This window comes from Panthera uncia (assembly GCF_023721935.1).
Source record: "Panthera uncia isolate 11264 chromosome A1 unlocalized genomic scaffold, Puncia_PCG_1.0 HiC_scaffold_17, whole genome shotgun sequence".
Taxonomy (NCBI): domain Eukaryota; kingdom Metazoa; phylum Chordata; class Mammalia; order Carnivora; family Felidae; genus Panthera; species Panthera uncia.
The window spans coordinates 37,758,827-37,770,637 of NW_026057577.1; the positions used below are offsets into that span (position 1 = coordinate 37,758,827).

Genomic DNA, 11,811 nt, shown 5'->3' on the forward strand with positions numbered 1-11,811 from the left:
TAATCAAACATTAAAAAAAATTTTTTTTAATTTTAAATTTAAAAAAAGTATGCTCTCTCTCTCCAAAATAAACAAACATTTAAAAAACATTGGGGCACCTGAGTGGCTCAGTCGAATGAGCATCTAACTTCAGCTCAGGTCATCATCTCCCAGTTCATGAATTCGAGCCCTGCATCAGGCTCATTGCTGTGGTGCAGACACTGCTTCAGATCCTCTGCCCACCTCTCTTTGCCCCTCTCCCACCGGCGTTCTCTCAAAAATAAACATTTTTTTTTATTTAAAAATAAAAAAATTTTTTTTTAATTTTTAAAAAAGGGGCGCCTCGGTGGCTCAGTTGGTTAAGCATCCGACTTTGGCTCAGGTCATGATCTCACAGCTTGTGGGTTTGAGCTCCACACTGGGCTCTGTGCTGATAGCTCAGAGCCTGGAGTCTGCTTCGGATTCTCTGTCTCCCCCTCGCTCACTCTGTCTCTCTCTCAAAAATAGACATTAAAAAAATTAATACATATATATACACACACACACATATATTTTATACTACTTTTTAAAAAAGTGGACCGCTTGGTGGCCTTGGTCAGTAGAGCATGTGACTCCTGACCTCTGTGTTGTGAGTTGAAGCCCCACATTGTATGTAGAGCTTACAAAAACTACTTTTGGGGCAGCTGGGTGGTCAGTTGGTTTAGCACCTGACTCCTGATTTCAACTTAGGTGATGATCTCATGGTTCATGGGATCAAACCCCATATCAGGCTCTGTGCTGAGTGTGGAGCCTGCCTGGGATTCTCTCTCCCTCTCTCTCTCTGACCATCCCCAGCTGACACTCTCGCTCTCTCTCAATCAATGAATCTATCAATCAATAAGCTTTCTATTTGTATCACAAATATACTGGACTTTTAAATGGTTACACAAATTTGAACACTTGCAAAGAGGAATTATGTGCAATAAAAAAACCCCAAACTTAACATTATTTCTCCAATAACTATCTTAAATATACTTTGTGTATTAAGTAATAAAATAACAAACACTATTAAAATTAAGATTTAATACAAATCTACTAAAAGGTATCAGCTCTGTTGTACTATTTTCAGTTTTCTATATTTTAAACCAAAGAACGGTTTCCTATTTTTTAACGTAGTTAAACGTAGTTTTAACGTCATTAAAAAACAGGAGACAAAGACAAGCAACAGAAAGATGAAATATCAGCTTACAAGGAGGAGGTAAATGATGGATTAAAGGAAGAACCTTGCCAGAGAGGCAGAGAAGAAATGAGAAAGAATTCCCTACTTTGAAAAGTCCTGGGGACACCTGGCTGACTCAGTCAGTAGAGCACACAACTCTTGACCTTGGGGTTGTGAGTTCTAGCCCTGTGCTGGGTGTAGAGATTACTTAAAATCTTAAAGGGGCACCTGGGTGCCTCAGTCGGTTGAGTGTCCGACTTTGGCTCAGGTCATGATCTCATGGTTTGTGAGTTCAAGCCCTATGTCGGGCTCTGTGCTGACAGCTCAAAGCCTGGAGCCTGCTTCGGATTCTGTGTCTCCCTCTCTCTCTGCCCCTCCCCCGCTCATGCTCTGTCTCTGTCTCTCAAAAATGAATAAACATTAAAAAAAATTTTTTTAATAAATAAATAAAATCTTAAAGGGGCACCTGGGTAGCTCAGTCAGTTAAGCATGGGACTTCAGCTCAAGTCATGATCTTGCAGTTCATGGGTTCAAGCCCCGCACCACACTGGGCTCTGTGCTGACAGCTCAGAGCCTGGAGCCTGTTTCAGTTTCTGTGTCTCCCTCTCTCGCTGCCCCTCTCCTGCTCAAACTGTGACTCTCTCTTTCTCAAAAATTAGCATTAAAAAAAAGTTTAAATAAATAAATAAACTCTTTGAAAAAAAGAGACAGAAAAAAGAAAAAGAAAAATCATGGACATAACAAGTTCCTCCAGTAATTAAAGGAAAATAAAAGTGACAAGGAAATATTTTGTTTCTATAAATCCTTACAGGATTGCTGAGTGGAAATGATATCAAAACACAAATATAATCAAGTCAATTCCTTTTCAGAGGATCTCTATAGTGGTCAGAATAGATTCTATACTGTTAAACCTGGCACTTAAGGCCCTTCTTGTCTCATTTCTGCCAAGTCCCTCCCTCCTTCCTTTTTTATATATATTTTTTAGTGTTTATTTATTTTTCAGAGAGAGCATGCACATAAGCATGCACAAGCAAGGGAGGGGCAGAGAGAGAGGGAGACACAGAATCTGAAGCAGGCTCCAGTCTCTGAACGGTCAGCACAGAGCCGGACATGGGGCTCGAACTCACAAACTGCGAGATCATGACCTGAGCCGAACTCACAGGCTTAACTGACTGAGCCATCCAGGCACCACTCAGGTCACCCACTGTAAAGGACATGAAAGAAACAGTCTTCACAAATTACTAAGAACTATGTTTTTTTTCACTGTTATTGAGCACATTAAATGCACAAAATCTCTTCTTTGAGGTTTCTGCTTCTCAGAAAAACTTGTCCATCAAAACATCCAAGGTCAATTGTAATGAAACCTGATATTGGCCTCACCACCAACTGTTGTTTGACCTTGAGAAGTGACTTGATCAATCTGAGCCTTAATTTCTTCACTGGTTATTTAACTAGACAATTGGTTATAATAATTAGTTAAAAGGTTATTTGACAAGTCAGAGGTTCAAAACTTTGGCATTTTTGACAGTTTAGGTTAAATAATTTTTTGTGTTTTGTCTTGTGCATTGTAAGAGGCTTAGAAGCATCCCTGGCTTCTGCCCACTAGATGCCAGGAGAATCCCCTAGTTGTGACAACCAAACAGTCTCCAGACCAAATGTTCTCAGGAGGACAAGACCATCCCCAGTAAAGAACCACTAAAAAAGATAACAAGCTCTTCTATATATTCATAATATTCTGCAGTTCTTGAAACTTTTATGAACATTAACTTTTTGCATCTTAACAATAACCCTAAGAAGGAGGCAGACCAGTGATTACCATTTCAAAGATGATAAATGATAAATCTGAAGTTCGGAGATCATTGTGGCAGCAAAAAGTCAAGGTGGACAAAAATGTTCATCTTCTGGCTTCTATTTCTGCTTCCTCCTAGTACTCTAGCCATGTCCTAGCTGCCACCACTTACTAGCTGTAGAACCTTAGACAAATTCCTTAAGCTTTCTAAGCTTCTATTTCTTTATCTTTAAATGAGAATAAAAATTATACTAACATTATAGTATTAGTATGAAAATTAAAAGAGTTAAGGGGCTCCTAGGTGTCTCGGTTAAGCATTTGACTTTGGCTCAGGTCATGATCTCACAGTTTGTGAGTTCGAGCCCCACATTGGGCTGTGTGCTGACAGCTCAGAGTCTGGAACCTGCTTCAGATTCTGTGTCTCCCTCTCTCTCTGCCCCTCCCCCACTTATGCTGTCTCTCTCTCAAAAATAAACAAACATTAAAAAGAAAGAGTTAATACAGACAAAGGACTTAACCTTGGGCTGGACCCATGGTAAATGCACGATAATGTTAACCAATATCACAAAGAGACATCTAGACATCATGTGATTTTATTAGGTATGAAAATGGCATTGGGATTATGTTTTAAGAGAAGTTATCATTACATTAAAAAATATTAAAATATGTATCGATGTAAAAACTTATACTAAACTATGTCAAATATGTATGTACAGTGCCTGGAATCTGCTTAAAATGAATCCTGAGGGGTGGAGGGGCAGGGTCCCAGGAAGGGATATATGAAACAAAATAGTCCTGAACTGCCAATTATTGAAGCTGGGTGATGGGTACACGGAAGTACATAATACTATTATCTCTATTTTGCTGACTATTTAAATTTTCCAAATGAAAGTTTAAAAACAATATTTTTTTTAGATTGGCTATTATGTTCATTATATCACAACCCCAGATCCCCTCTAAAAGTCTGATATGTAACTAGAAGAGATTAAAACTGTCAAAAGCTTGGGGCACTTGGGTGGCTTCATCATTTAAGTGTCCAACTCTTGGTTTCAACTCAGGTCATAATCTAATGGCTTGACCTTGAGCCGCTGGTTGGGATTCTGTCTCCATCCCTCTCTACCTCTCTCTCCCACTCGAGATCTCTCCCTCTCTCTCATTCTCACTCTCTCCCTCTCTCTCAAAAATACACAAATAAAAATTTTAAATACACAAAAATAAAAATAGAACTGTCAAAAGCTCTAAAAAATAAATACTATGCTGGGTGGCTCAGTTGGTTAAGCATCCAACTTCAGCTCAGGTAATGATCTCATGGTCTGTGAGTTTGAGCCCCACATCGGGCTCTGTGCTGACAGCTAAGAGCCTGGAGCCTGCTTCAGATCTGTGTCTCCCTCTCTCTCTGCCCCTCCCCAGCTTGCATTCTGTCTCTGTCTCTTTCTCTCTCTCTCAAAAATAAACATTAAACAATTTTTTTAAAATAAATACTACTCTGATATGAAGAAAATTTTAGTTTATTATTTATAAATTCAATTATAAAATAAAAACTAATATCCTATCCATGCTATCACATGTTCATTGTCTTACACACTTCATTATTGATAAGATTTCCTCTGGAAACAGAAAACTTTCTTTATGGAAGATGTTTGCAAAAGAAATTTCCTAATTTGGCAAAAGACATGAATAGACACTTCTCCAAAGAAGATATCCAGATGGCCAACCGACACATGAAAAAATGCTCCACATCACTCATCATCAGGGAAATACAAATAAAAACCACAATGAGATACCACCTCACACCTGTCAGAATGGCTATCATTAACAACTCAGGCAACAACAGATATTGGTGAGGATGCAAAGAAAGAGGATCTCTTTTGCACTGCTGGTGGGAATGCAAACTGGTGCAGCCACTCTGGAAAACAGTATGGAGGTTCCTCAAAAAACTAAAAATAGAACTACCCTACGACCCAGCAATTGCACTACTAGGTATTTATCCACGGGATACAGATGTGCTGTTTCAAAGGAACACATGCACCCCCATGTTTATAGCAGCACTATCGACAATAGCCAAAGTAAGGAAACAGTCCAAATGTCCATCAATGGATGAATGGATAAAGATGTGGTATACCTATACAATGGAGTATTACTCGGCAATCAAAAAGAATGAAATCTTGCCATTTGCAACTACGTGGATGGAACTAGAAGCTATTATGTTAAGTGAAATTAGTCAGAGAAAGACAAAAATCACATGACTTCACTCATATGAGGACTTTAAGAGACAAAACAGATGAACATAAGGGAAGGGAAACAAAAATAATATAAAAACAGGGAGGGGGACAAAACAGAAGAGACTCATAAATATGGAGAACAAACTGAGGGTTACAGGAGGGGTTGTGGGAGGGGGGATGGGCTAAATGGGTAAGGAGCACCAAGGAATCTACTCCTGAAATCATTGTTGCACTATATGCTAACTAATTTGGATGTAAATTTTAAAATATATAAAAAATAAAACAAGTTATTAAAAAAAAAAAAAAGAAATATCCTAATTAGCTTGCAATTGGGGGTAACACAATGATTAACAGAATGAACTCCAGTGTGGGACCAAATGAATTCTAATTCTTCCTCTGAGTAGACCTGATGCCTTATTTTCCCCATCAATAAAATGGGGATAAAGCACCCACTTTTATAGGGTTGTTCAGATGAAAACTTTTGTAAAACACTAATGCATGGCACAGAATAATCGGTACATTTAAAACACACAGTAAAATCGGTACATTTTATTATTTTTATTGTTACTTGTTCTTTCTAAAGGGAGTTCTTACTGGATTCTTCCAATGAAACTAACTTTAATGTCAGCCCAGTACCATGACAGTGTAAAACATGAATATTTGCAGAGGCCAAGAAGTGAATAAAGTAAAACAATCAGATCTACCAGAAATATTGCCAGTTTCCTTATACAAAACATAAAAAGAATAAAAATGTACTAAAGTCTTCCAAACTGAAAAAACTCATTCCCATTAACACCAAAAAGAAGAAAAAAGAAAGAAAGACCTGCAAATTCCACATCAGCTAAGGATATCATCATGGGGGAGAGGGGTTGGTGGGGAGGCAATGAGCAACTTGGGACAGAAGAAAAAGCTCTGGACCAGGAGTCGGAAGGCATGTGTTTTCCTGGGAAGCAGGACGGCATAGTGACTGAAAAATGAATCAATCCCTTTGAGTCCTGATCACTTTCATCCTGTCCTAGTTATAAGAAATCAGACCTGTTAGGTAAGCTCTCTAAGCATGGGTTCTTCATCTGTAAACTGCAAATAAGAGTGCCTAACTCAAATAGATTAGCGTGAACACTCAATAAGACAATTCAAATAAAATGCTAAACAAAAAGCATGACACATAAGAAATGTTAGTTATTGGTATTATTGATCCTAACTCTGCTAGAATTCCAACTCTAATAATTCCTCAACCCCATTGGGTCCTACTGATCATGACCTTTTTTCACTAATCTTTAGGCGCCTACCACCCCGTGTCCTCATTTCTGTCCCGTAAATCCATCTGTATAATTCTTCGGTTTTCCCTTTACCATTCTTGCCTGGCAAAACTCCATCCATCCGTCCCATCCAACTGCTCTGTTCCTTCACCTAGGCAGCTGAAAGTGTCAAGAGATAAGCACTCAACCATGCTGACTGGCCTCCATTTAAATTCATGTCCATTAATATCAAGTGATGCCCAGCCACACTACTAATTTCTGAAATCCACTTCGTTACTCCTTCTCCTAGACTAGTGCTTCTCAACTTTAATGTGTATACTGTGCAATACAGTAGCCACTAGCCACACATGACTTGTTAATTTTAAAGTTATATTAAAATTCAGTCCTTCAACTGCACTAGCCACATTTCAAGGGCTCAGTTGCCCCATGTGGCTAGTGGCTCCCAAATTAGTGCAAATATAAAAAGTTCTATTGAGGGCAATGTCCTAGACAATTGTTTTATGCTTTCTCCTCTCTCCTCAATCCTCCAACAATTCCTCTTCCATCCTCATTTCTAGCTGTTAATCTTGGTTCTTAATTGAATTAGAAACCAGAAGTGAACAGAAAATTTTCACAGCCTCCCTCATCACATCTACCTACCCACATGCCTGTGTACCTATATAGTCTGTCTTCTTTCCTGTTACTATTAACCCTTCCACTGATGCACTGGATCTCATCCCTTCTGTTCTATTCAGGAACAGCACTTCAGCAATCATCCCTTTTCCACATCAATGTTTCCTTTCTACAGGGTAATTCCCATGAGCATACAAGTATTGGTAATTTCTTCTACGTTTAAAAAAAGAAAAGAGGGGCTGCCTGGGTGGCTCAGTCGGTTAAGCGGCCGACTTCGGCTCAGGTCATGATCTCGCGGTCCGTGAGTTCAAGCCCCGCGTCGGGCTCTGTGCTGACAGCTCAGAGCCTGGAGCCTGTTTCAGATTCTGTGTCTCCCTCTCTCTGACCCTCCCCCGTTCATGCTCTGTCTCTCTCTGTCTCAAAAATAAATAAACGTTAAAAAAAAAAATTTTTTTTTTAAATAAAAAAAGAAAAGAAAGTCCTCTTTTGACTTTCATCTATTACCCCAATTCTCTGCTCTCCTTTATAAAATTCCTCAAGAGTTATCCATGCGCATGATCTCCAGTCCATCTCTTCCCATTCTTTCTTGAACCCAGCAGCCTTACATGACCTACATCCATCCACCCATCAATATCCATCACATACACTATCATCATTTCCAGTATCACTGTCCTTTGGATATACAACCCTCCTTGCTTTTCTCTCAGTGTGGCTTCTGCCTAGATATTGTCTCCTCCATATAGCTGCATGGCTTGCTCCCTTACCTCCTTTTTGCCACAATGCCACCTTCTTAGAAAAGCCTTTGTTGATCACAGGTTTGGTTTTTTTTTTTAAACAAACGTTTTTTTAATCTTTATTTTTGAGAGAGAGACAAAGACAGAGTGAGAGCAGGGGAGGAACAGAGAGAGAGGGAGACGCAGAATCCGAAGCAGGCTCCAGGCTCCAAGCTGTCAGCACAGAGCCCAACGCGGGGCTGGAACCCACAAACCGTGAGATCATGACCTGAGCCGAAGTCGGATGCTTATCCGACTGAGCCACCCAGGCGCCCCTTGATCACAGTTTTAAAACTGCAACCCTACCCCACCTCACACTTAAGAGTCTCCCCTTCCTGCTCTATTTTTAATAGGACTTACTGGCGCCAGACATATTTTACCAAATATTTTAGCATGTAACTCTCTCATACACACACACGTAAACACCATGAATGTAGAGATTTTTGTCTGTTTAAAAAACTTTTTTTTGTTAAAAGAAGGAACAAAGGGGGCGCCTGGGTGGCTCAGTGGGTTGAGCATCGACCTGGGCTCAGGTCATGATCTCACCACTCGTGAGTTCAAGCCCCACACTGGGCTCTGGGCTCTGTGGGCTCTATGCTGACAGCTCAGAGGCTGGAGCCTGCTTGGGATTCCGTGTCTCCCTCTCTCTCTTTACCCCTCCCTTGCTCATGCTCTGTCTCTGTCTCTCAAAAATATATAAACATTAAAAAAAAAAAAAAACTTTTTTTAAAGGAGGAACAAGGTTACCTACTTCCCTCTCTCCAAATGGGTTTTAGACACGTCGTGAAATTAACACACGTAACTTAAGTAGTGTGTAAAGTTAAAGATACCAGTTCCGGGCTCAACAGATAGCAAGAAAACGCGCATCCTCACAACATCCACACCTTTAATGTGGGGGTCAAGGCATTCCCTGTGTTTAGATAAGGATTTTTCCTTTCAGGACAACGGCTACCACATGGAGACCCCAGCTTCTGGCAAAAGCAAACAGATCAGCCGGGTTATAGGGCCGGGCAGAGCGGACTCTCTTCCCGGCAGAACTCACCGCCATGGCACCGCCCAACCAATTCTGCAACCCACGACAGTGACCTCGGCGATCCTCTCAAAGCAGTGATCCCAACCTTTCCCTTCCGTCTGGGGGTAGCCAGGCCTCCCAATACACTGAAGCACACACTTTACACCTGATGAGGCAATCGCCCGCTCACAGCTAACTACTGCCTTGTGCATCCCGTAGCCCGCCGGGAATTGTAGTTTCCAGACCACTAGAGCCCAAGTCTAGCAGTCACTTATTGACTACAACTCCCATAGAGCAACAGGCTACCGGAAATTGAACCTCTAGGTCACGCGGTGGTGACACCGGTAGTGATGTCAGGGGCATGTTGAACTACAAAGTCCATGAGGCTGTTCGAAGTCGCAGATTGCCGCGAACGCGCCTATGGTCCAGTTCCCTGGCCTTCAACCTTTTCACCCCGTGGCGCTGGGTTAGGTGTCTTGTCAGGATGCCAGGTTGCAAGGTTTATTAGTCGTCAGTGACTGACGTGCTAATTATGGCTTGCATTGTGCACAGATATTTAGTGCTGTCTGTGGCATTTAACAGCCCAGAATTCAGACGTTTTATTGCCATTTATTAACAATCTCTAATTTTTAAGCGTGAGGCCGGTAACCTACCGGGTTCCAGTGCCAAGCGCATTATTTCAACTGTACTACCATCTAAGGCTGCCACATCACATGTGGCTATTTAAGTTTAAAATAAAATTCAGTAAAATTTAAAATTCAGTTCTTCAGGGGCGCCTGGGTGGCTCAGGGTTAAGGTTCCCAGTTCAGGTCAGGTTCTGACCGGCTCAGGTCATGATCTGGCCATTTGTGGGTTCGAGTCAGGTTGGAGCCCCGAGCCCCCAGGAACGGGCTCTGTGCTGACAGCTCAGAGCCTGGACTCTCTGCCCCTCCCCCGCTCATGCTTGCTCCCTCTCTCTCAAAAATAAACAAACATAAAAAAAAAAAAAAGGTTTAAAATTTAGTTCTTCAATTGCACTAGCCACTTTTTGAGTGCTTGGTAGTCTGTGTGGCCAGTGGTTACCATATCATCTGACAATGGAGATTTGGAGCATTTCCATCATAGGAAGAAAGATGTACTGACAAGCAACCATGCAAGGCTTTTACTTTCTGGAGTCAGATTAGATACTCTTACATGCATTTATTTATTCAGTAAATATTCATAAAGCATCTGCAAAGCACTTTTTGTCAGAGGGGTGCCCAGCTAAATATTGTGTCTTCCTAAAAGACTAAGGGAAAGAAAAATGTTTTAAATAAGAAGTTTAATAAATTAATGAATTTAAAATTATGTGTGTGTGTGCATTTAAAATAAAGCACAACAACTACTTTTGAAATAAAAATTCAATGATGGCCTAACAATGCCTGGCACATGGTATGAACTCAATAAAATCTGTTGGATGGAAGAAAGTTAACCAGAAACCTTAGGCTAAGGAGAAACTACCAGGGCTCTCCTACCTCAGGGCTTTCCCATACAAATAGTCTCCATCACTTTCCACACCCTCCTACTTTAGCTACTAACAATTTAGACATTTACTTTCTGACAACCCAAGTCTGGGTGATATGTCCCCTCCTAAATGTTCTCTGAAGCACACTCTTCCTGTCTTCCCTTAGGAAAGTTCTCTCCTTGAATTTAATTGCCTATTTATTTATCACTAGACTGTAAGCTCTTTAAAGCAGAGGCTGCCTAGCAGAATCTGGCACATAATAGATGACTTATAAATATTCATTGAATGAATAAAAGAATCCTTATCCTGAGTTCCTGGGTGGCTCAGTCCGTTAAGCGTCCAACTTCCACTCAGGTCATGATGGTGCGTTTCATGGGTTCCAGCCCCACCCCGTCGGGCTCTGTGCTGACAGCTCAGAGGCTAGAACCTGCTTCAGATTCTGTGTCTCCCTCTCTCGCTGCCCCTCCCCCACTCACACTCTGTCTCTGTCTCAAAAATAAATAAACGTCCAAAAAGAATTTTAATTAAAACGAAAAAAGAATCCTAATCCTCCACAGCTCCCATAACTATGGTTATAGTCTCCTGTTCCAATTCCAATTCTGCCCTTATCAGTACTATTTGTCATCTTTGATTCATCAGCTTCCAATTCACATTGGTAACTGAAATTATTCATACAATACATATTCATTGGTTACCTCCTGTGAACCTGACATAGAGCTAAGATATAGCAGGGAACAAGACAGAGAAGAAGAGAATAAACAAGTTGTTATGTGATTACAACTTAAGAGAATTATGGAAAACCTACCCCCTAATTAAATGCCCCATCCCTTATCCCCTATTAGCCTGTTTCCTCTTTAAGTGACTAATCTATTTTTTAGAGGGTCATTTAGATTCCATTCATTTAACAAAAATTTATTTAGCTTTTACTATGTATAAGGCACTATTCTAGATGCTGGAGATAACAACACTTGGACAAGACAGGAGCAGTCACCTCTACCACAGAGCTTGCAGTCCAGTGGAAGAGGAAAACATTGAAACAAGTGGAGATATGGGAGACCATGGAAGGGTTTTAAGTGAGGACATGGGACATGGTCCTATTTATGTATTGTAAGATCATTCTGAAGAAGGATTGGAAGAAAGCTAAGGCAAAAGCAGGAGGCTACTACGATTGTCCAGGTAAGAGGTGAGGATGGTTTGGACTATGGCAGTGGCAGTCAAGGGAGAGAAAGAGAAGCAGATTCAAGAGATATTAGGAGAATGAAATTTGTTACACCGTAGTAATATCGCTTTTTAATTGAGAATTGTCGATTCTTTGCTATGCCATATGGAATACCCTTTCTAGACAGATGAAATTGGAAAGGTAGCGTAGTGGATAAGAGCTCAGGCTCTGAATCAGACTGACCAAATTCATCACTTACTAGCTGGGTGACCTCAGGCAATTCAATTAACCACTTTGTGGTTATAAAAGGGTCATAAAAGTAAGT

At 40.7% G+C, this 11,811-nt stretch overlaps 1 protein-coding gene across 2 annotated transcripts in view; it reads right to left on the reverse strand.

Annotated features, from left to right (window-relative positions):
• The window catches only part of LARS1 (leucyl-tRNA synthetase 1), a 77,483-nt gene extending 68,410 nt beyond the window's left edge, over window positions 1–9,073 (reverse strand). Inside the window, exon 1 of one of the 2 annotated variants that reach the window (XM_049648528.1) lies at window positions 8,875–9,067. In XM_049648528.1, coding sequence (XP_049504485.1) covers window positions 8,875–8,880 — 6 coding nt within the window. In that variant the 5' untranslated portion in view covers window positions 8,881–9,067. Of the gene's footprint in view, window positions 1–8,874 lie in introns of both variants that reach the window. The other variant, XM_049648529.1, reaches the window with a different exon arrangement.
• Between the last annotated feature and the right edge of the window lie 2,738 nt (window positions 9,074–11,811).